The following is a 26,567-nucleotide window of genomic DNA, read 5'->3' as shown; positions in this document are numbered from 1 at the left end:
AAGATATGGAAGCAGGCTTAAATGTGACTAGAGAGTTATATGACTTAATGGACTCATACAGTGTACCAGTTCCACCTGAGGATATTGCTGGATATTCAGTAAGTTTGATTATTATTTCTCTTATAAACCTCAATGTGTACTTTTATAAATTGCTATGTTAGCACACAAGTTAAGTTGATGTGTTTCTTTTAAGCTCAGAATGCAATTTTATAAGACTCCATACTGACATATTCAGTTAAATACTGATTAACCTTGATCTCAGTATTTACTTTTATGAGATTCCATGTCAGTATATTAAAGAAATTGTTACAATTTTCTACTGGGATATGAATAAATTAGTAAAGACTGTCAGATCTATATCTAAAGAAAATCTGCACTTTCAAGTCTCAGGTTTATGGAGGTATTAGAATATTATCTGTCATTTGTAACAGAAATGCTGTATTGAATCTTATGAAAAAACTTGTGTGATATTGGTTTTGATTGTCATTAAGCAGCACTGTAAATGCACTGATGGTATAGACTTTACACTTTTTTTCTGCTGGTTATGTTCAATTTTTTTCGTTTGCTTTTCGCTATAGTTGCTAGTTTTATGTTGAAAGATGTAAAATAATGTTTTGAACAATTCACTTTATTTAATATTCTATTTTTATGAATAGTTCTTTAACATTTCTGGTGAGCTTATGTACCACTGTCCATCAAATTTTCAGAAAGTAGGATGCAGTAAGTAGTTAAATATCATAAGTACAGTGCAGAAGTGCATGATTGTTCACATGCACATGTTATGTGCTCATTTGCAGCTGTATCAACTGGATAAAAGAAAAAGTGGACTACATAGATTCTTTAGGTCTAGGTTCTAACTATGACCTAAGTTTTGAAAATAAAGTTTTAATTTCTGTACATCTGACTTAAAGGATCTGTGTTGAACAAAGCAATTCCATCAGAACAGTAGGAGCCTAATACATGAATCTCTTGCATTAATATGCATATCACCACTTCTGAATTCTGACAAAGCTTTGCTTGAGTGTTCTGGACTGAAAAGGAGAAGTTGTATAATTTCCCTTTGCTTTGTCTTCAAACTGACTGTGACCTCTTGACATCTGAGGCTGTATGTAATAATTGAAACTGCATTTTTTAATATATGCCTTTAAGGAAACAAAATGAGAGAAAAGGAGAAAATCTTATGTTAATAACCCTAAAACATTTTTGTCCCAGTGAAGAGAGCATTCCTGCAAGAATAGAAATATGGTTAGAAACAGCAATGCTGAATATGTTAAACAAACCTTGACCATTAATCCAGCCAAAGCGAAGTGTGTCACTTGAGCCAGATGGAAGAAAAACTATATCAAAGATAACAGCAAAGCTAGGAAATGTTGAGAGATAGTCACAAGAAAAGTTACAAGAAGGATAGGCCTAGGGCCCAGTCACTTTGAGACTTTTTTGTGAATTGGTTTTATCAGTGACTAATTCTTTCTAAACAAGTGTTAAAAAAATTTAAAGGAAAAAAATTAGGAAGTAAGAATGGGAGCACAAAAGTAAGAAAACAAGGCATCAATTTTAAAATAATTACTTTTAACACTTTTCTTATGAAAAGTAAATAATCATTAATTATTAAATCACTAAGTTAGTTAAATAACAACTATTAAACTAAACAGTCTTGTATATCCAACATATTTACTTGATTTTAATGCTGTGTCCTGTGACAGAAGACTGCCTCATTGGAGCAATAATTATTTTATAATGTAAGAATACTCAATCTGTATTGTAAGTGAAAAGGAATAACCAAAAATAAAAGAAAGAAAGCATAATTGAAAATCAGATGTTATCCTTTAGAGCAAGATTTGTTATTTCAGGATTTCTGTTGTTTGTAATCTAACTTAGGATGTTGTTTATGTTTTTTATAGGCTTTAAGTGGTTTGCTCTGTCACTTGCAGAAAGCTATCAAAAATGAATCATCAGAAAGAGAGACATATAAAACAAATTTGAATACATCACTTGTTAAAGATATTGATGAACTCAAGCAAGAGGTGAAAGATTTAAAAAGAGATGTTGAGGTAAGAAGGGTCAGGCATTGTTGCAAAGTCGTGCATGCTCTACACATAATGTTTAGTGGTGCAGCATAAGTGACAGTCAATTCCCACTACTTGCTTGTAGCTCAATGGTTAAATTTGAATGATGTTGACTATCTGCCTTCCCTCTAGTCTTTCAATTTAAACATTAGAGATAGTTAGTGCAGATAATCCTTTGTATGGGTATCTGAAATAAACAAACCAGGAGAAATAAATTTTTACAGATGTTTTTTACTCACTAAGACAAGTCAAAAAGTAAATATTATATGTACAGAAAATCAGATTTGTCAGTTCTGTTTGCTTGATAAGCAGCAAGTACTAAAACAATATACTTAGTCAAACAGATATCAAGCACAAACATTCCTCTTACATGTTGTTATGTGACTGCTTTTATAATGTTATATGTCCTTAGTCTAGTAAGCATGTTCTGGATGACACAGATTTTATTATTACAATGAACAAATGAAATATATTTGACAAAAATATCACTTTTTAAAATTCTTTATTGATTAATCCAGAATATGACACTCAAATTCACACATTCTTCATGCCATATGTTAACATTTTATACTAACTTGTAATTAAACCACAAGTTTCAGAACTCAAGATGATTTTTAATGTAAAAATGTATGTTTTTAATCATTAGGTTTTAAAAATGAAATATTATGGCTATAATGTCATCAAACACCTTCTTGCTGTTTCTTATATTATATATCAGTCATTCCCATAGTATCTCTATCTGTGTCAAAGTGAAAGAGTGGAAGTGTGTGTTTTGGGTGCCTAGAGATAGATTTTTGTTTGTATGTGTGACAGTTTTGCAATTGTGAGAGTCAATGACAAAATAAGTGCTTGAAGTATTATAATTTTCTTTGTTGTTTTTAACAAAATAAAATAAAAACAATTGTTCTTAAATACATTGTAGTTATTTTTGTGGAATGTATATATTTTAGGAGTCATTTCTTATGGACGGGAACTCAGAGATAGTTACAGACATACTTTCTTCCTTGGCTGTGAGATTAGAACAAATAACAGAACGGGCGTCCCAATATAAACAATACCAAAGAGATTTTCAGGTTTGAAATTTTAGAGAAGAGAATGCTCACAATGACAGTAAAAATGGTAGCAATGAAAATGTTGCAGTATAAAAAACTTGCATGAAAGTGTTCATACATGAAATTTTAATGTTTTAGTTTCTAGAATCAGACATTTTGATATTTTAATTTCTCAGAGAAACATTAAACAGTTGAACATTGCATAACAATATCAATTTTACGGTTGTTGTTTTGTGTGTGTGTGAGTTGTGATAGTTCATGTGGGGTTAATCAGCTACACAAGTATTGGTATTTCTGCTTAGTCTGTCGTATCTTAGAACTGAAACTTTATAGCCTGCATTCTCATATTTATTCATACAATATATTACTATTTTTACAGCATCATTTATCATATTTGGGTGAACATTTAGCAAGAAGAAGATGTTAGTATTTTAAACCACCAAATATGATTTTTTTCTCTTCTCTCATCTCCACCATAATAAATAAGTTCAATGTTTACATTATTCTTTATTATTGGTGTATTAATGTTAACTTATTCATAACAAAATCTATATCACCATTAAATCTAAAGTTGGACATGGTTTACATGAATAGCACAACCACTATTCCATGCTTGTAATGTGTTTCATCATTATTAGCTTTTTATTTGTGCAACAATGTGGCTTAACAGTGATGGTTAGTATAGACAGAGAACAATAAAGGCATAAGAAAATGACAAATAGCAAGAGGTGCACCATATATCAGGTCATCCCATAAATTATGTCCAAAAATTAATACAGAAAGTGCATCATTATTTCTCTCTTTGTAGAAGGCTTTAATGACTAAAATATGCAATTGGACATGTATAAAAATATTCAAACAAATAAAAGAAATTAACCCAACTCCACTTTTTTAGATAATTAATCAAATAAACACTTATGAAGATGGATGTGTCTGGGGAGCACTTTAGGTATATAATGCTTTATGAATTTAAAAAAGGCAATAGTAAAGCAGAAACTACCCAAAAAATTCAAGGTGTTTATGGTACAGAGTCTCTCAGTGAAAGAACATGTCGTAGGTGGTTTCAGAAGTTCAGATCAGGTGACAACAGCTTAAGTGATGTGCCCTATTCATGTTGTTTTGTTCACTTTAATAACAACTTGCTGCTGGCTGCACTTGATGAAGATTGTGCTGTAACAGTTGAAGAACTACCACAGAAGCTTAATTCAACCCATTCAACAGTTCACTGTCATCTGCAACAGCTTAGAGATGTTAACACTTGGGAAATGGGTCCCCATTATTTGACAGAAGCCAACCTTGGAGCAGCAGAGCTGACATTTGCACCTTTCTGCACTCTTGTGAATGTAACTTACCTTTTTTGGACAGGATAGTGACTGGAGATGAAAAATGGATATTTTATAAAATGTTAAGCACTGCAGACAATGGCTCAGTACAAGTAAAATGGCTAAGGCACACCCTAAAATAGGAATGTCTTGTTAAACGTTTGGTGGGATATTGTTGGTGTGATCCACTTTGAGTTGCTGCCACTCAGTGTAACATTTACACCAGACTTCTATTGTCAACAGTTAGAGCACTGAAAGAGGCCTGCTTTGATTATTTGTAAAGGGGTTGTGCACGGCTCCATACAGCAAGGATCACATCTGCAAAGATTGAAGAGCTAGACTGGGAAAAACTTTCACATTCTCCTTATTCTCCAGACCTTGTCCCATCTGATTATAATTTATTCCAAAGTTTGCAGAACTATCTTAATGGAAAACAGCTTGGAACACATGAAGATGTCAAAACTACTCTCTCTACATTATTTTCCTTCAAACCCCAATAATTTTAAAGAAGTGGAATTCAGAAGCTTGTGAATCGTTGGCAGGAAATAATTAATAATAATGGAACATAAATTATTTATTAAGTAACAGTAAAAGCATTTGCAATCCTTTCTTTTTTTCTGAACCTAAAATTGGACATTACTTAAGGGATGACCTGATATATGTATAGAAACCACATATTTACATTCTATTTAGAAGAACCTGTCATTTTACAATCTTACATGAATTGTCCATATATTTTTCAGATATTTTATTGGAAACTCACTCCACTACACAAAAAATTTTCAACCCAACAGACCAAAATAAACTATGATGACATTCACTTTCAATGATATGATTTAATGTGCCTTTATGGTCACTAAATGACATTCATTTGTGCTATAAGTACAAACCGACTACAGTCTGCCCAGGACAAGTCAATAGTGTGAAAAATTTCTAATAGCATATTGGACATTTTTCACTGCAAGAATCACAATTAATTATTTTTTTGTTTGTTTTAACTTATTATAATTGCATTTTTCTTTTATTTATTTTTGAAATGAAAACAAAATGACATCTAAAATTATTTTTATCTCTACTGAATTAAAATAGAAAATATCAATGTGTGATATGTCACACCCTTTTCCACACAAAAGAATACTGCTCAATGTTTTTATTTTATTTGTAGAATTTTGTATGATATTTTCTCAGTTATTCCATCATAATTTCTTTGTGTGGCAACAGGACAGAAGTTTAATATAATGATTGGATTACATTTTATTAAGCTTTATATGATAAAAGTAAAGGCTGAAAATATTTTCAGTCATTTTAATTCAGACAATAGCATAATATGCTGTCTGACCAAAATGTTTAGAAGTTATTAATTTAACCCTTAAGTATCTTGCATTTAGTAGTTTGAATTCAAGTTTCTTAATTTCCCCATTTCTGTAGAGGTGAATTCCCAAATATCCATTTTGCATATTTTGGTTTATACAGATGAGGTATCTTCTGAATTACATCTCAACAGATTCAGCACATGTTTTTGCTGGCCATTTCATTTATACAGTGGGAGACTTTTACAGGCCAATATTCAGACTTTACGATTGCTTTTCTCTCATCTTCTTCACATGCTTGGGTAGCTTTCTTCTGGGAGTTTTCCTTACCCCATGGCTGTTTTAACATCTGCTGAATTATAAAGAGGAAGCGGGTATATTTGTACACTTGTATCTTTATTTTCCAGGGTCCCCTACATATTGATTTCACTGGTTTGTACTTTGTGAAGAGTGTTGCCAAGACAAGTGTGCTTCTCTCAGTCCATTTCTATACTAGCAACTGATTTGGTACTTCTTACTGCTGATTTCAACAAGATCTGTAGAAATGATGTGTTCAGTAAGACCATCTGTGTGCTTTCTAGATGATATTACTATATTATCATGGACAATCCTGAATAAAGCTAAAGGTGATTTTGCCTGTCCCTGCCGATCATCGGATTGAATAAATTGGGGTTGGTTTGTCTTTATAAATTTAGGGAACTTAGCTCACCTATTACACTGTTTCCAGAACACAGTTTCTCATGACTCTCATCTTGCATTTCCCCACCCTCAGATTTTACTAATGGAGCTAGGGAGTCCTTACCATACACAGTTTACAGTCCCTGTGGTATTGGACAAAGGCTTTTCCTCCAGAGTGTTAGATAAAAGAGCAAAGTTGGGGGTACTTCTACTTTGGTCGCTGGATGTCTTTCTCAAATGTCATTTAGAGTGGGACCATTCTTTGCAGGAGTCTATTCATAATTTCAGTTTATAGTTGACATGAAGCTATCTGGTTGGGGGTGCATGGACCTTCTTTTGATCAATGTCAGTTTTTTATATTATTTATGGAAGTAGATCCACCATCTCCTCATAATTCCAAATGTGAAGCACTCTGATCTTAGGTCTTTAATTGAGCACAGGTTCAACATTCTCTACATAATTCCTGGGGCAAGCCAAATACTCCTTATCCATTTGGTTTTGGAGAGAGAATGAGTGTTCATAATTCCATACTAGATGATTTCTGTTTCTTTGATTGAGTGTAGCATGCATGATCCTGTGATTCTAAACATGGGGTGTTGCCTTCTGGACTAGTTCAGGTGGAAGAGAAAGTTTGTCCACTTCAGTGTTGCTTACTTTTTTGTTGTGGTTTTGGTGGTGCAAAACACATCATTTTATAACTACAGGTTGGGATTCAATCAAAAATGTGAATATGATATTGCAGTCTTATAGCCCTAGGTGCCAATGTGAGATATAGGAACCAAGACCCCTTAATTCCAACCCTGAATTGTTGCAACTTTGACTGTCTGGTTGAGGCTGGCTTGTAATAATTACTCATGTACTATTCCACTATTGATATAGGAACTCAGTTCTGGGTGAAGAGCATACCTGTTCTGGATGTAGTATGGTTTCCCCACTTGTGTACTACTTTTATCTTCATACACCACTGTTCTATGCAGACACTTTTTGTACAAATCATGCTCACACTGGCTCCTCTACCTTCTTAGGGTGGGATTCAAGTTATATTGTCAGCTGATGGTAAGTATGTTTTGGAAGTTAACATTTTCCTAAATGGAAAATGTATTTCCAATAATATTACCTTCATTGACTTCTCCTACCCTGCTTCCACACTGAGAGCCAGTGTCAGTCTTGATAAATTAATTATATTATCTAAGTCAGATACTTATATATATAGTACCAAGATAGCGGACACATTGACAATGGTGGAGAAATTTGCAAATTAGATATTGCCATGGACATTTACATGGGTTACAAAGACTGGAGCATGTGAGACCAGTGCTTAAAGTGCTTGCACAAGCCGATGGCAAAGAATGACTAAATTGTCAGTGGCGGTTATTATTACTGAAAATACATTTTAAATTTACCAAAATGTTAACTTAAGTGACTATGAGAACAAAATATCAATTTCAGGCAAAATGTTTTATATGATCATCTCTTCAATGATCTGCCTTAACCTGTTATAGTGCAATTTATTTTCATTAATTTCAATTTAAGATAAAAAATAAGATTATAATATTTCATGAGATCTTATTGTTCATGAAAAAAAAAGCCTAATAACAAGTATACCCCAGTGGGTCAGCAGTAAATTTACAGATATCTGGGGTATAATTACTCAAGTTAAACAGAGTGCAGTTTGCTCATTGTACCCCTCGGTGTGGATTCCTGTACATGGTGAGGGGACCTCCCAGGGAAGGTTCTATTCTTTCAGTTTACCTCATCTGGGATCTAAATATCCATCCACATGTTTGCCGTGCTTGGCGACCCACGAAGGGGAGGAGAGGATCCTGGTGGTTGAGGGGTCCAACCCCAATTCACCACTTTGGCCTTAAAATCCTGTAGATGGGTGGCCTTTGGGTGGCCCCCCTTGGGTCAGTCGGCTGGTCCACTTGGGCTAGAGTCAAGCAAATACCACTGTTGGAAGTTCTCAACTGGTGTTGTGGACATTGTGTCTGATGCTGGTGTTTGGGTACAGTGCTCTAAAAACCCTGTCATTGATGCAATGTCCTTGCATAACACTGCAGTGCGTCCCCTTGTAGGGCTCCATGGTGGGTGGGGTCAGTGGGTACCGAAATTTTCCTTTTTTCCTATGGATCCTCCAATAAAAAATTTAAATAAAATAGTGAAAAAACAGTCAATAGGTGAACGACCACGTCTTGAAGACTGAGCAGCAATCTTCAACATCTGTAAAACCTGTACCCCATTTTCTTATACTACATTCTCTTTCAGAAAAACCTTTAGGGCAAATGTCCCCTTTTTTTCAGAAGGGACTAGAGGGTCTTGCTGGCACTCCAAAGTCAGTAAAGAAACTTCGATCTGGAGACATATTGGTTGAAACATCTACATCCCAACACAGAGAACTCCTCTTGAATTCAAAGGCAATTGGGAATGTACCTATTGAGGTTACCCCTCATGCTACCTTGAATTCATCACGAGGAGTCATTGTTGAGAGGGACTTGAAGAACATCCCCAAGCCAAAGATTCTCAGTGGTCTCTCCACTCAAGGAATTTCTGCAGTGAGGTGCATCTCCATTCGCAAAGACGGAGTTACACTGCTGACAAGAATCCTCGTTGTACACATAGATGTACACTATGCCATGCTGTGCTATCTCTCTCCTGTTTCTCTTGATATTCTTCTAATTGTTTTAACCGGATCTGGCAGGAGAATGTTTTCCTAATGCTTGGTGCCAGGCTATTATCTTACCTTTCTCTAAACCTGGGAAAGATCCCAAGATTCCTTCACACTATCATCCAATTGTTTCAACAAGCTGTCTCTGTAAGACCTCAGAGAGGATGGTTAATGCTCGTCTTGTTTGGTTCCTCGAATCAAACAACCTCCTCTCGCCCACCCAGTGTGGGTTATGATGACAGCACTCCAACATGGACCACCTGATTCAACTTGAGACATAAATCAGAGAAGCCTTTCTCAAATGCCAACATTTTGTTTCAATATTTTTTGACATTGAGAAGGCTTATAACACAACATGGAGGTGTGGCATTTTGCAAAACCTCTATATATATGGGTTACGTGGCCATTTACCTATGTTTATTAAAAAAATTTTTAATGGACAGGAGATTCCAAGTTCGTGTGGGTTTGACACTTTCCTGTTCTTTTGTACAGGAACTTGGGGTCCCTCAGGGCTGTGTTTTGAGTGTCACACTTTTCAGTATAAAGATAAATGCCATCACTGAACAACTCCCTCTCACTGTTGCAAACTGGCTCTATGTTGATGACTTTCACATCTCGTGTCAGTCGTCAAACATGAGATATATTGAGTGGCAACTACAAACTGCCCTCAGTCATGTAATGAAGTGGACTACAGCAAACGGTTTTAATTTTTCTCTCTCTCTAAAACCGTTTGCATGCACTTTTGCCACCAACGAGGTATCTACCCTGATCCTGAACTCCATATTGGTGAAGTTTCACTGCCAATGGTCCCTGAGACCAAGTTCTTGGGGCTTATCTTTGACCATAAGCTGACCTTTATACCTCACTTAAAGCAGCTACGGGTCAAATGCACAAGAGCACTGAACATCCCTGCGTCCTCTCTACTGCCAATTGGAGAGCTGATCGATGTTCTATATTAAAGATATATCGTGCTCTTATTCATTCAAAACTCGATTTTGGATCAATGGTCTATGGCTCTGCCAGACCCTCAGCTTTAAAGACACTGGAATTCATCATCAAGGACTTCAACTCTGCACTGGGGCTATCCACACCTCCCCAGTTCAGAGCTTATATGTAGAATCTCACGAACTTTCTCTGCACCTTTGCTGTTTGCAACTGTCTTTACTGTATTCTTCAAAACTTTGCTCCTTACCAAAGCATCCCACTTGGGGATGTGTTTTCCTTCCTCAATGGGCCTTACTTTTTCAAAACAGACGATCTGCCATTGCTCCTTTTGGCCTTTGCATCCAGGCACCATTGGATGAATTGGGTTTCTCCTTGGAAAACATTGCAGAATTCACTAGTCAGCCCATCCCACCATGGCTTATTACAGCCCCAAAATGTGACCTTTCTTTAAGTCATCTGAAAAAGGCAGATACTCTTGATTGGAAGTACCGTCTTTTATTTTTTGAACATCTTTCGAACAACCTTTCTATTCCAATTTATACAGATGGTTCAAAATCAGTTGACTCTGTGGGCTCTGCCATGGTTCGTTGAGGTTCGATGGTTGCTTGCAGAATTCCCTCTACAGCTTCTGTGTTCACAGCTGAACTGTACACCATATACCTTGCCCTGGATCATATTGAAGCTGAGCAGTACTTTGACTGCACTATTTATACTGACTCCCTTAGTTCTCTGCTGGCCTTGGAATTACTTCACGTTGGCTCACACCCTGTTCTCGCTGATATCCAAAACTGACTGGCCCATTTCTCATTAACATCTACTTCTATCCAGTTTTTCTGGATACCAGGCCATGTTGGTATTTGCAGCAATGCACTTGCAGACATGGCAGCTAAATCTATCTGTTCTGGCACTATCACCACTGTGCCTATTCCGTACATGGACTATGGTCCTGTATTCAAGGCTTGGCTCTGTGCCAGCTGGCAGTCCACTTGGAGTGAGCAACGTGACAACAAGCTTTTCAAATAAAACCCTATATTGGGCTTTGGCCGTCTAGCTCCCATAAGGTTTGGAAGGAGGAAGTTGTTATCACTAGACTACACATTGGTTAAAGTTTTTTAACTCATCGTTTTCTTTTATCTGGAACTGATGCACCAGTGTGTAGTTTGTGTAACATTCAAATCACTGTAAGCCACATTTTACTTTCCTGTCATCATTATGACTCAGAACGATGGCACTATTTTAAACATGTTCTGTCCCAGGGTTTGTCTGTAACATTGGACAGTGTTATTGGTGATGGTGACTCTGTCCACCTTGATAAAGTTTTTAGTTTTTTAATGGCCATTAATCTTTATAATGTCATTTAAGTGTTTGATATTTATTCATTACACCTTTTAATTGTGGTTCCCTTTTCAGTCTCAATCTCTAGTTCAATTTGACATTGCAAGATGGCCAGAACATTAAATAACTTCGACACCAGGACTGGAAAGGCCAACTTCAAGTGACTAACGCTGCTGTTTGAACTACCCGTTAGTCGTCCTGGTGAGTTGTTATTACACTTTTGTTTTTTGCTGCATGTCATTTAACACTTTTATTACTTTACCTTTTAGTACTGGCCATAATGACACATAATCCAGAACCAGGACTGGAAATACCAACTTCAGGTGCCTGTTAGTCTTCCTGGCAGGTTATGATCATTACCATTCTGCTACAGGAATTCCTTTACAACTTAGTAGACTGGATGCCAACATTGGTTTTACACCATTTTATGTTTTTAATTGCTGTTTTGTTTTTACCTTTGTTTCCTTTTACAAATTTTACTACATTTATTTTACTTTTACCTTTTTTCAGGACATTCGGCTACTTTTTATGACGATTTTGCTAAATGTCTTTTGACACTTTTCTTATTTCACCTTTTGATAATGGCTGTTATTACAACATAACCTGCAACCAGAACTGGAAAGGCCAACTTCAGGTGACTGATGGTGGTTCTTGTACTTACCTGTTAGTCTTCCTGGTGGGTTATGATCATTACCATTATGCTAGAGAAAGTCCTTCACAACTTCTCTTACTTTGCTTTCTCTCTTAACATTATAGACTAGGTGTCAACATTGGTTTTATACTTTTGCTGTTTTTCAATGATGTTTTGTTTTACCTTCATTCCCTTTTATGTATTTTATTACATTTAATTTATTTGTACCTTTTTACTGGACATTTGGTGCAGATAGCCTCGCTGATTTGTGCCATTAAACACCAAATCAATGAATCAGTAGCTCATTGTATTGCTTTGAACTAAGAAAAACAACAAAGGCTAATACCTGAAATTAAATTTCTACTTGACCCATTATTTTCTGTAAATATGTATAGTAGTGTTATTATTTAATACAATATTCTTTGTGTATATATACTTATGTATGAATATTATTATTATATTGAAACCTTTAAGTTGAAATTTTACACTTATCATTTTATAAAACTGCTTTTACAGTTAATTTTAACTTTCACTGAAACTTATAATCAGTTGTGTGTTGCAGGTATTCATACCTTTTCTTTTAAAGTTCTAATGTATCATATGATTAGGAGTTGTAGATAAATACAATTTTTGTTGAATATTTTTTTTGCTTTCTGTAGTAGATGAAGAAGTGGGAAAAGAAATATTTTGAACTTCTTTCTTAAAACATTTGCTTGGATGATATGTCATCTGGCCATCAGGATGTTAAGTTAGATAACTATTTATTAAAATACAGATGTATATGGACTTCAACAGTTTTATATTTTTTTTCTGGGTTATTTTAACAGTGTGATTTTGAAAACATTAATCCAGAGCATCTAAGAACACAAACAACAGAGTATCTGAAAACTATTCATCAGATTGAAAGAGGTTTACCAGTTAATAGTGTTACTTTATCTCTGAAAGAAAAAGTTGAAGAAATGAAAGAAAAGGTATAGTCTGTTAGTTATATCTTGAAAAATATAGAGATTTAATTTATTTGTCTTGTTTGTTTCACTGGTTTTATGTGTTTTTTTCCCTTCATTCATTTCCTCCAAAAAAAAAACCTTCGAAGATTTTTTGTTTATCATATATTTTATTGGATGTTTTGTCTCTTTATTACTCTAAGAGTCCATACTAAAGAGCATATAAACTGAAGAGTATCATATACGCAGATGATATTATATGTATTGCTATAAAGATTTTAATAAGCCAGAAATATTTTTTAAGACTTTAATATTCAGTGTTAGTGGGAGGATAGAATCTTGTTAGAAATTATTTAGGTAATAATATTAATGAAACTTCTACTTAGGTTTTCTTATGTTAACTTTGCTCATTTCCAATTTGAGTTATGTTTTCAGATCGGTGGATCATTTTACTTCAACTCTTTACAATTTATCATATAATCATAGCATTTTATAAAATGTTTGTTACTTCTTGTTCATTTAATGCTCTGTTCCAGTAGCATATGATGGCTGTAAATATAACTTATATGATGAAACAAAAAGATTAAATTATATACAACACCAGATTCTTCAGTTATGTGACATTTTGAGGTAAGTTATAGGCTTGAAGGAACTCTATATCAACAGCAATAAAAAAACAGCAAGGTCTTTTAAAATGTTTCCCATTCGTTGTGATATTTTGTATTTAAAATGTATATTGCAAACTGTTTTTGAACAATTACCTTTGAAATTTTAAAAACTGGTCCCACTTGTTGCTGTATTTCTAATTTAACAAAAATAAACCTGCAAAAAGTGGATTAAAAATAAAGCAGTGAATTTTATTATAATTACTGAATACTTGTTTTATTTTTAGGTTTCAGTTATAACTTACCTCCGTAGCCCAGCCATGAAATCGCATCATTGGGATTTGATTTAAGGTGTCTTACAACAAAAAATAACTACTGATGGACCTCTTACTTTAAAGAAATTAGAAAAATTTAATGTTTTTTACTTTTTATGAAGCTATCCAAAAAATATCTAATCAAACAAGTTCTGAAAACAAACTGGAAGTGATTTTAAAAAGGTATGTTTAAAGATGTTTCTCTGATAATGCATATTTTGGAGTATTAATTCTTTTTGTATTATTCACATATGCAAGTGTAAGTCTCCATGCTTAACAAAGAATTGAAATTTGAAACTACAAAATAAAGTCACAGAAAAGAGAACTGATGAGATTGGTAACCAATAATCAGTATCAGAGTTGGCATTTAAGTAATATCTTATTACAAAACACAGAAAATATATAATTATTTGACACCAATTTCTGGTCAGTGGGATCAACAGAAATGAAAGGTTTGTGATTGTATTTTATTCTTATAGACTGATTTTGAAAATAAAAAAGTACACAAGTAAGATTATTATAAAAGTAATTTTAGTATGTATACTGTAATTTCTAATGGTAAGAAAATGTCATGTAGATTATGTTTCTGTTTCATTGTTTTGACTTTTTTTAGTGTTATTTCTGATTAAAACCAAAAAAATTAATTTATTAATGAAAAGCAAATATTCCCTAGAATTTTCTCAGCATTTACAATAATACCAAATCTATAGTTTTAAATGTTCAAACTAGTTTCTTTAGCAACAAATATCTTCCATGATTTAATTAAAATATGTAAGCAATACAAACTGATGAGGGTTTGAAATACAAGAATCCAAGGTCAAGAGACCTTTGTGAAGAAATAACACACAGCCATTACAAAATGGTTAATTTCTATGAGATACAGTTAGAATACTAACTGTATTAGTGACTGTTAGTCATTGATCTTGCTGTTCCTCTTTTGTTTACATATCTTGATTTACATGTATATAGTTTCTAAATACTTTTATGTGTAATACATTTTTCACTTGTTTTATTTTAAAATTATACTTCTTGAAAGTCACAGAAATCACTACTTTGAAACATAATTATTTTTGTTGTATACATAATGAATAAATAAGTATTGTAATTAAAACTTCTGTATTTTATCGCTTAAATTTAGTAATTCCAAAAAACAAACATATACAATAAATTAATTCTTAGGTTTACAACCTGAATACAGTAGTTGAGGGTTCTTGCCACACTTCATATCCTTATTAACAAATGAAGTTGAAACCCAGATTTGTGGATTTCATCATGTGGTGACTTAGTTGGCTGAACATCTGCAATATTTGTAGAATTCTGGGTTTAAATTTCTCTTCTTCTGAATTGAGATTATTATTTTTTACTAAAATTTTATTAATTTTCATAAAGTTTTTGTAAATGTTAAGTAACTGTCATCCCCCATCTTTGCTTATTTATGTTGTTTTTTAGTATAAAATTAGGAAAATAGTTTGGTTATTTTCCTGTAATATGTTTTTCATTAAGTTATGAAAGAAAATATAGTATAATCATCTACAAATATATAGTAACAACTCATGACTGTCTTTTAGACTGTTACCATTAGGTGTGTAGTAACAATGTATAATAGTTTTTAGATTGTTATCATCACAGTAAGTGGTTAGTTGTTCATTTCCCACAAGAATATGTGTTAAGTATGTTTTAACTTACCTGTTATGATTTACTTTCTTGTGTTGTAGCCCTTTAAACAAACATTTTGAATTTTGGTCGCTCAAAGTAAGATGTTTAGGTGAATTGCCTTTCAGTGTAGTCACGAAGAAAATGTGTTCTGAAGCAGAAATTACAATTATATTGAGGTTTATTTATATACTGCTACTGTTCAGTGTTTAAATTACAACATAAAAATAGTACAGAAATGAGGAAGGAAATAACTACATTTTTTTACATAAAATGCACTAGTTTGAAAATAAAATCCTAGAACCTTGTTATAGGAAATTAAAACATCAAAACAGAATTAAATTGTGATATTCATACATAATGTTTTAGATACAGGAATAGAGGACGTAATATCTTCATAACTATATAAAACAAATATCTGGTTTAAGTAAACTTATGATGTGAAAATTCAGGCATAATGTGCTTCATCGATCAAAGGTATCGTACATTGAGCTGGTAAGTTGAAGATATATTTAAAGATAATTGAGAAAATTACTAGTGATAAAATAATCTCATAAGCTTTGTTTAAAACTATAATGCCATAATAAATGTTGAGTGATGGGTACTTCTAAATAGATTCATTTGGAAGCATAGTATCCATAATTTACTACATGTTTGTTACTATATGATTTAAAAATTGAGCAAATGTTGTGAAATTTTAATATTTAATTTTTAGTTTCTTTTGATCAAAAGGAAAATTAATTATGAGTTGTATTAACCTTGGTACATCTACTTTTGAAATCTGTACTAGATTTTTAGCTGAAGATGTATGATTATAGTTGTGTTATACATGAATGGTATGATAAAACTTATTGTCTATCATAAAGTGGTCCTGTTTTAATTTTTAGTTAAACTTAAAATTATTTTTGTGAATATATGTAAACAAATAAAAAACTGAACATAGCATTTAATATTTTAATCAATAAATTAGAAACAAGTTTCAGTAATGTTTAAAAGCAGTTATTATAGTATCTCATTAACAGAAGCAAGCACAAAAAGTGTGATTTAGTTTCTCTTATATTCTTCTAACTGTAAACCTATACTGGGTCAGCAAAGAAATATTTGTAAAAAATCATCAGTAGTTGTATTGTGTGTTGCTCAAAACCACCAGTCTATAAATCACTGATATAAATAGCATTTTGACTGAGGATATTTGTGTCTCATGTCCAGATGACCTTGTAGGCCTTTGTTTTCAGTTCAAAAGCCCTGTTAGCAACAGTGTGCAGCACACAAATTGTACTGTTGAGATGCTTTGTGTTTTTCTTACTGGCAAGTGGAAACCCATATAATGCCACCAAACAAATATTTGTTAAAATTATATTTTATTTTGTGACGTAATTTTGCACAAACTACCAAACTGTAAATCATTTTTAAAATCTTTATATAATTAGCTGCCAGTTTTATATAACTACAATAAAATTCTGTACAAACTTTAAATAATAAAATATTTTAATTTTTTTTCATACATTTAAAATAAAAACACATGTAGTAGTTGTAAATACAGTATTTGAAATCAGGACATTAAAAATTCTGCCCTAATGAGAACATGGCTCACACTCCTGTACTCAGCCTGATATTCTAAAAACAAAATATTCATGTCCTCATAAGTAATTCTGTTCTCACATAATAATTCTTCACTCATAAAAGGCTCATTACACAATACTTCATCTCTAGGTCACAAAAACACAGCATGTTATGACAATCTTGCATACTATCATCTCATATACCACAACAAACCAAGTGTTGAGCCAAGTAATTACAAAGATGGTTTAATTTAGTATCTGCTCAGCTCAGATGCCCTTCATGAGGAGGAAGAACATATTGGTCACTATATTTCTCATCTTGAGACTTGAACCTTAGCTGTGTAATGCTTTGGGAATAGTACCCCATCAAGTGAATTACCAGAATTCAAGTCAGGGAGATAACACCTATTCTGACCAACCACTACAACAGTGATCATGTTTTTCACCTTATTGATTCATGTGGTCTGTTAGAACTAAGAAAGCTAGGCAAGAACCTAAATAAATCAATTTTCTAAAATATTATTGTTTAGTGATGTATATGTTTCAGGTTAAAAAATCACCAAAATGCATGCAATCAAAATATTAATCACAGTATGTTTTAAAATTCTCTCAGCTCAATATATTACTTTTCATACTTATTTTTTATATTTGTGCAGCTAGTTTTGAAAAATACAACTGAAAACTATACAATTAATAAAACTGTATGTCAATATTTCAAACTTACAAGATTTTAAATTTCAGTATGGCAAATCTTGAATCTAAACAATCTTTTTGACTTTAGGAATTAATAATGTCTTCTTTAGACCTAATTTTAATATTTTTTTTGCTTTTTTTCTTAGGTGTAACAACAGATATGTTTGAAGATTTTGAAGTGAATTCTTCATCTTTGTGTTTACTAGGAACTAATCTGATATTTTTGCACTACTATTATGCTTGAAAGTATCTACTGTGTGTATTCCTATACATAGACTGTGTAAATATATTTGCTGGCCTCTCGTGCATATCCCTGTGAATAGTGACTGCTATCATCTTATCTCTGTACTTACCTGTGAAGATCTGTACTGTTTTCTTCAAAGTGTATGTTCTTCAGGTAAAAGAACTAACCATTTCCACATGTGCTGATATCAGGAGGCTACATACTCTTATCTGTCTTTGTCTTTGAATTTCAACACTAAAGTTCTAAGCTAATTTTAATAATGAGTATACTTTGAAATATCTACATTTATTTTTTAATTTAATAAAATGTATGTTTATATTTACTGCATATAATTCTACTGTAACAGTGGATTTTAAGATAAAGGTTTGTATAAGTATGTACTTTTCCATAGATTTTAAACATCCTTACTTAACTATGTTCTGTATTTTAAATGTCTTTTATTATAAACTGTAATTGCACCCATTTCTTCTTCAAAATTTAAAGTTGCTTATCTTGCATTAATTTCCATACTATTAAATTTATTATAATATTTTAAATTAAATGAATAAAATGCATGTGGATAATTATTAATCTGTTTCAGAGTTATCCATAAACATCTTCACTAGAAATAATAGTAAAATTACTTAGTTTTCAGACATAAATATTTATCACAATTACAATTAATGAGTAAATCAAAGTTGTAGTATCCAGATGTGACTAAATTGTATTTACATTCTGTGATTATGAGTAAATCAAAGTTGTAGTATCCAGATGTGACTAAATTGTATTTACATTCTGTGATTATGAGTAAATCAAAGTTGTAGTATCCAGATGTGACTAAATTGTATTTACATTCTGTGATTATGAGTAAATCAAAGTTGCAGTATCCAGATGTGACTAAATTGTATTTACATTCTGTGATTATGAGTAAATCAAAGTTGTAGTATCCAGATGTGACTAAATTGTATTTACATTCTGTGATTATGAGTAAATCAAAGTTGTAGTATCCAGATGTGACTAAATTGTATTTACATTCTGTGATTATGAGTAAATCAAAGTTGTAGTATTCAGATGTGACTAAATTGTATTTACATTCTTTGATTATGAGTAAATCAAAGTTGCAGTATCTAGATGTGACTAAATTGTATTTACATTCTGTAATTATGAGTAAATCAAAGTTGTAGTATCTAGATGTGACTAAATTGTATTTACATTCTGTGATTATGAGTAAATCAAAGTTGTAGTATCCAGATGTGACTAAATTGTATTTACATTCTGTGATTATGAGTAAATCAAAGTTGTAGTATCTAGATGTGACTAAATTGTATTTACATTCTGTGATTATGAGTAAATCAAAGTTATAGTATCCAGATGTGACTAAATTGTATTTACATTCGTTGATTATGAGTAAATCAAAGTTGCAGTATCTAGATGTGACTAAATTGTATTTACATTCTGTGATTATGAGTAAATCAAAGTTGTAGTATGTAGATGTGACTAAATTGTATTTACATTCTGTGATTATGAGTAAATCAAAGTTGTAGTATCCAGATGTGACTAAATTGTATTTACATTCTGTGATTATGAGTAAATCAAAGTTGTAGTATCTAGATGTGACTAAATTGTATTTACATTCTGTGATTATGAGTAAATCAAAGTTATAGTATCCAGTTGTGACTAAATTGTATTTACATTCGTTGATTATGAGTAAATCAAAGTTGCAGTATCTAGATGTGACTAAATTGTATTTACATTCTGTGATTATGAGTAAATCAAAGTTGTAGTATGTAGATGTGACTAAATTGTATTTACATTCTGTGATTATGAGTAAATCAAAGTTGTAGTATGTAGATGTGACTAAATTGTATTTACATTCTGTGATTATGAGTAAATCAAAGTTGTAGTATCCAGATGTGACTAAATTGTATTTACATTCTGTGATTATGAGTAAATCAAAGTTGTAGTATCTAGATGTGACTAAATTGTATTTACATTCTGTGATTATGAGTAAATCAAAGTTGTAGTATCCAGATGTGACTAAATTGTATTTACATTCGTTGATTATGAGTAAATCAAAGTTGCAGTATCTAGATGTGACTAAATTGTATTTACATTCTGTGATTATGAGTAAATCAAAGTTGTAGTATGTAGATGTGACTAAATTGTATTTACATTCTGTGATTATGAGTAAATCAAAGTTGTAGTATCTAGATGTTACTAAATTGTATTTACATTCTGTGATTATGAGTAAATCAAAGTTGTAGTATGTAGATGTGACTAAATTGTATTTACATTCTGTGATTATGAGTAAATCAAAGTTGTAGTATCTAGATGTGACTAAATTGTATTTACATTCTGTGATTATGAGTAAATCAAAGTTGTAGTATCTAGATGTGACTAAATTGTATTTACATTCTGTGATTATGAGTAAATCAAAGTTGTAGTATCTAGATGTGACTAAATTGTATTTACATTCTGTGATTATGAGTAAATCAAAGTTGTAGTATCTAGATGTGACTAAATTGTATTTACATTCTGTGATTATGAGTAAATCAAAGTTGTAGTATCTAGATGTGACTAAATTGTATTTACATTCTGTGATTATGAGTAAATCAAAGTTGTAGTATCCAGATGTGACTAAATTGTATTTACATTCTGTGATTATGAGTAAATCAAAGTTGTAGTATCTAGATGTGACTAAATTGTATTTACATTCTGTGAGTATGAGTAAATCAAAGTTGTAGTATCTAGATGTGACTAAATTGTATTTACATTCTGTGAGTATGAGTAAATCAAAGTTGTAGTATCTAGATGTGACTAAATTGTATTTACATTCTGTGATTAAGTGTTGTGCACATTTTTCTCTCTCTTTTTTCTGACAGCTAAATAATCCATTATATATCTAACCACCAATCCATCCAGTCTCAAATATAACTTAATTTCTTTGTTTAATAATAATCTAAGATTTTAAAACATGTGACAACAATATGTTATTGATGTAGATATGAACGATTTCCAATAGTTGGGCAAAATTTACCAAAGCAAGTCTTCTCTGAGAAGAATATTATAAATTTGTTAAGGAAAAAATGAGATTTGGTGATAATTATTTGGAAGTCAGTTCATGGTGGCTTCTTTTTCTTCTGTGATCAATATTTAGGTTTTTCTGAAAAATGTCAGGCATATTTTAAGCCACTTATACTGACTGGAATATAGTGTACATTTCTGTGACTGTAAAAATCAAATAACCTTTAAATCTTAAAAGATTTGAAAATCTTCTAATTTTCCTAAAAGTTTGGCTTTTAGTTTATATATATTATTATGATCCTGCATAATACTAATAATAAAAACATGATAACTCTGCAATTTTGTAGTTTTATAAATATATACTATAATATTAAAAAAAAAACAAATATTAATGTTTATATAATGATTTACAAAAGTGTATAATATATGAAATCATTCTTGGTAGATCCACATGGAAACTGTGTTCCTAATTCATTGTAATTACTTTAAATGTAATATTTTGTAATACAGCTTCAGGTTATAAATTCAAAGTTGAAATTCTTACTAGATGTACAGTTACAAAAGTTAACTGTTCCAAGATCAGATGCACCAAAACTTGTTTATATTTTAAAAATGGTTTTAAGCAGTTCTAAAGAAGAACAAGGCTTACAGTAGTTAAAACTAATTATTTACCTTAAACTTACTGACTGTTTAGATTAATAAACAAAAACAAACTAATAATAGCTTATAACAGAAACCGACAATTAAAATATGGTTCAAAAACTTTTTTTTAATTTGATACAAAAGATGTCTGTTTGAATGGCCACTCAAACTAAACTAAAACAAACTTCTTATAAAAAATACTTTTTTCTCTCTCTTCCTAATGGAAATTTGAGACCTTTTATATTGGACCCCAGAAAACGTTATAGAGAGTGCATGTGATAAAAAGAACAACATCAGTTTCACATCAGTGATCATACAATACTTCAGTGTCTCTTGATTAACTACTTATAAAAGTACGGCATCATTGCAATATTGTTTCTATTACTGAAAAGGTATTTGGTTACCTGATCTCTGTATGTAGTAAATATAAGTTTCACAACCTAAAATGTGACTTGTTGAAGGTAGGACAAAAACCATTATATTAAGGGACACTAAAAGGTACACTTACACTGTCTTATCCACTAAATTGAACTAAACACTTAAAAAAAATACCTGAAAGCCAGACACTTTTGTTCAAATCAGAACATATTGCAGTAGAATATATATACTCTTGAAAAAAAGAAACACAAAAGGGTTATTTTTGTTATTTTAAAGAGAAATATATGTAATAACGTTACAAGCTCAGAGTATGTGATGTTACACGTGTTAAGGCACTGATTGTCAGACCAAAATGACAATAAAAGTTGTGCACTTTGAAATGGAGAAAAACATCGGATTTTTCGCCAAAACGCATTTGTGTCCAATAAATTTGTTTGAGAGATCTGCAAGTGCAACATGTGCAAAATCCCTATAAAAGTGACGGGTTCTCGGTTTCCATAGCTCAGTGTTAAGCCACTGACATGCAATACAGTTACACCAAGACTGACTGAAGCACAACGCAACAACGCCATTGGTCGCTTGGAAGCAGGCAAATCTTGATCAGATGTTGCCAGAGCTGTGAATGTCCACCCAAGCACCGTCACAAGGCTATGGAATTGTCACCAACAATTCAATGGATCAACTTGTGACTGTCCACGATCTGGCAGACCTCGTGTGACCACGCCCACACATGATCGCTACATCCGGTTATGTCACCTTCGGGATAGGACCACCATTGCGATGTCTACTGCCTCAACCATACCAGGGCTGTGTATGATTTCCGATCAGACCATACGCAACCATCGACGAGATTCTTAGGTCCCATGTGCAACCAATCATGGTGAACGTCAACGACGTTTTTCAACATGACAACGCCCATCCTCACACCACAACATCAACGTTCTTCCCTGGCCCTCCAGATCACCAGATTTAAACCCCATCAAGCATCTTTGGGACGAGTTGGACTGACATCTGAGACGGCAACAACCTCAACTGCAGACTCTACTTCAGCTTGCAGCAGCTTTGCAGGCTGAGTGGACAGCCATTCCACAGGATGTGATTCGTCATCTCATCGCTTCCATGGGCAGGAGATGCCAAGCAGTTATTGATGCTCACAGGGCATACTCGTTATTGATGTTGAGTGACGTTAAACTTCAACTAGTGAGCGTGGACTTCGCCTTTGCAGACTTTGGATGTTCAGCAGTGAATGTGCAAAGTTTCACACATGTCATACAGAACTACCCGGAATAAACTTGTTAACAATTTGTCTCATATTTTGCCTTTTGTGTTTCTTTTTTTTGAAGAGTATATGAATAATGTATATATTGTATTTTATATTGTGTCATATTAAACTATCAGTAATTATTAACATATTACTTATTTTATAACAGTTCCTGTGTAATCTAACCTGAAAACCTAATTATCATAGTTTTTTCAGGGTGTGCTATTTGAGGTACTTTCAGAACAGTTCACAACTATTTACAGTTGTTCCAGTTTTGATGTATGTGTTGAAGGTTTTAACATCTGACTTCAAGTCTCTTCATCAAATACTTTTAATATTTTGTACTGCTGCCTTGTGTATGATGAAATATGGAATATAAAAAAAAACTGGAGAATAAAACATTGGAAAATGTCCAGAATAATAAGTTTTCATTGATAATTGATAAATCACCAACCAATAACTTTAAAAATTGTTGGATGTTTTAGTTGATTATCTTGCCCCTAAAGCTAAATATTTAAGTGAAACACAATGAACCATTGAGTATGATAAAAGCTGATATTGAGTCCTTGTATTATGAAAGTATTAAGCTATGGGAAAAGCAAAGATTTATACACATGGTAGAACATAACATTATTTATAGGACTAAAGAATGTATTAAAGACAAGGTTATAAGAGGTGACCAAACTTCTTTACATAAATGGGGTTGTCAACACATTAAAAGGCTGTGATAATCCAAGTTATTTTTTTGTATTTCTTTAGTTTAGAGTTGGACTTAAGATCTCTCATGTATTGGACAAGTGCTCTAATGTCAGGTTTTTATGAATGTGGGCCAGATTATTTACAGTGGGCAATAACTTTCAACAACAAACAAGTAGCACACAGTCCACTTGTTTTAAAATAATGTATTAAAACAAGTCAAACATATATACAAATGTTCAGTATACTCTTGTATTGCAGTTGTATTCAGTACTTTAAATAATTATCTCATTTTCATCATAACTCTATACAAACTGGTTTATTTACTTTAGAACATAGTTTGACAAGATGCATTATCATTGTCTGAAATTTTCACAACTAATAGAATGACAGATTTTCAACAAAAGACAATTTTATCCTAACCCTATGTACACATATTCATAAAAATCTTGAATCACACCTGTGGAAAATATATTTTATTTGTCAGTAACCTTGTGTGTATATAAAACATTTTATAAATCTTTTATAAAGATTTGGTTGGTTAAAGTAGTGGCTGTACACAAAGTTTAAGGCATTATGAGAAATGTGATGAGATGTTCCTTTGTAATTTGTGTGTTGTTTGGAGTCAGTAATCAATATGTAAATAATATTTAGGATATAAAAATAAGGGATAATGAACATATCTTTATTGTTCCACCATTTTCTGTAGTCTTGTACCCACTCTTTAAAAACAGTTTTTCAATTTTTTAAATTCTTGAACACTTAAGATAGCTTGCTAAAGTTTTGTAGGGTTTTTATGGAAATTTGAACATTTTTCTGGATGTCTTAAGCATATGTAAGAAACAAAAAATATTATTGAAGCCTGTACTTTGTTGTGTATTGATTTCATAAATTTCGTATTTTATTTTAATGATGAGCACATAAGACCTTGTTTGGAAATTAATATAATGACAGTCAATGAACTTTTGTACAAATGTTTTGTCAGCTTTGTTTACGTCATTAAAAAAATTAGTATTACATGTATGATTTTTGTTAACAACAAATTATGTACCTTACTTTAAAATAAAATTGTTTAGTATTAATATTATTTATTTAAAACTAGTATATTAATATTGGATTACCTAGGGTTTTAATTATTGAATGTGATATAGCTTTTTTTATTTAGTTTTTAACATACAAAATAGTAATATAGATGTATGTAACAGAATTTAACAAATACCATTACCAAATTAAAGTTTCATTATTTTAGAAAACCTTTTTAATTATGAAATAAAATTACTGGAAACTATTATAATTTTAAATTTGCAATGCATGCTTGAAGTAAATATTAAGAAAGAATGAAAACAATTAGCTGTGTAAACTTCATGGTATATTTTATTTGTAGTATTGAAAATTACCTTGTAATTCAATATGTATCATGTGCAAAAACAATTAAACACTGGTGTAGGAATCCAGATTGTAAAGGCAATTTTTTAGCTTAGAATATGGATAATCCACCTAAAATGTTGCTTGTTCTGCCTTCCCAGCTTCTGTCCTTGGAAATTGTTTTGTAATTTAAATGATTCAGCAGGTATAACATGTGTAAAAAAATTTAAATAATATCCATATTTTCTTGAGATCACCAGGAATAACAGTTTTGAGTGTTTGAAACAGTTGAGATACCACTGTGATGTGTATGCTGATATTGTAAGTGGAAGATTCCAATATGTATCTCTTGTAGGTCATCATGTAATAACTCTTCACTGGTAAGAGTATGACATAATTATGTGATGCATGTCACTTCCTCTGCACTCATCTACTGTATTATCATTTCTTGGTTAGCAGCATTTGAGCTCATACATGCTCTTTTGTTTGTTTATTGCTGTATGTATGATTTTTTTTTTTCTCATGTAGTTATTCTTTGCCTTAATCTTATTTCTTCAACCTAATTTTTATGTTCATATTTATCCCATACCTTTGATTTTTCCCATACTGTAGGACTTTTACTTTCCCTATTCTTAACATTCTTACACTTTCTTTCTGGATGCATCACCCTCCCAGACATCTTATCCTTCCAGATTGGGGCATTAATGTGGTTCAAATTTCCTTTTATCTACCCCTGTTTAAACCATTTTTCTCATTTTCCAGGTTTAATTTTTTCTTTAAATCATATTTCCTTTTTCTCATATCCTGTGAATGCTAAAGATCATATTTGTTTACCATTGAAGTTTCACCTATCCTTTATTAACCTACTTATATTCTCCTTTATTCAGATTGTTTCTTTCTCTCAAAGACTTTGGCAGCTTAGGAGGGATGGTCCCACTCTGTTTCACAGTTGAAAGGGTTGATTGCATGCAATAGACATCCTTTTGATACCAGATGTCAAGTATCTGGACTGATAGCTCAGAGCTAATCCTTGTGTCATACCCAAGAATCAGAGTGGTTTTCACTCTCCCAGTTCTTGGGTTTGAGATGAAGATGATATGTTCCCCATCTTACTCTCACATAAATACATGTACCCCATAAAAAGGATTTGGATGTAGTGGGCTTACTGAGTATGGTCCACTGTACCATAGCCACTTTTACCCA

At 32.1% G+C, this 26,567-nt stretch overlaps 1 protein-coding gene across 2 annotated transcripts; it reads left to right on the top strand.

Annotated features, from left to right (window-relative positions):
• On the top strand, positions 1-23,452 carry LOC143257276 (dynein axonemal heavy chain 6-like). Of its 2 annotated transcripts, XM_076515717.1 has the most exons (6): positions 1-98; positions 1,902-2,051; positions 3,017-3,139; positions 12,832-12,975; positions 13,841-14,050; positions 17,922-23,452. In XM_076515717.1, the coding sequence occupies exons 1-5, from the start codon at positions 6-8 to the stop codon at positions 13,901-13,903; spliced, it is 573 nt and encodes a 190-aa protein (XP_076371832.1). In that variant the 5' UTR covers positions 1-5; the 3' UTR covers positions 13,904-14,050; positions 17,922-23,452. The 2 variants fall into 2 exon arrangements, with proteins under 2 accessions (XP_076371832.1, XP_076371839.1); XM_076515724.1 differs by lacking the exon at positions 3,017-3,139.
• The last annotated feature ends 3,115 nt before the right edge of the window (positions 23,453-26,567 follow it).

Source organism: Tachypleus tridentatus, chromosome 1 (genome assembly GCF_004210375.1).
Source record: "Tachypleus tridentatus isolate NWPU-2018 chromosome 1, ASM421037v1, whole genome shotgun sequence".
NCBI classification, from domain to species: domain Eukaryota; kingdom Metazoa; phylum Arthropoda; class Merostomata; order Xiphosura; family Limulidae; genus Tachypleus; species Tachypleus tridentatus.
The sequence above is the reverse complement of the archived record's forward strand: the minus strand, read 5'-3'. Positions and strand labels throughout refer to the sequence as shown.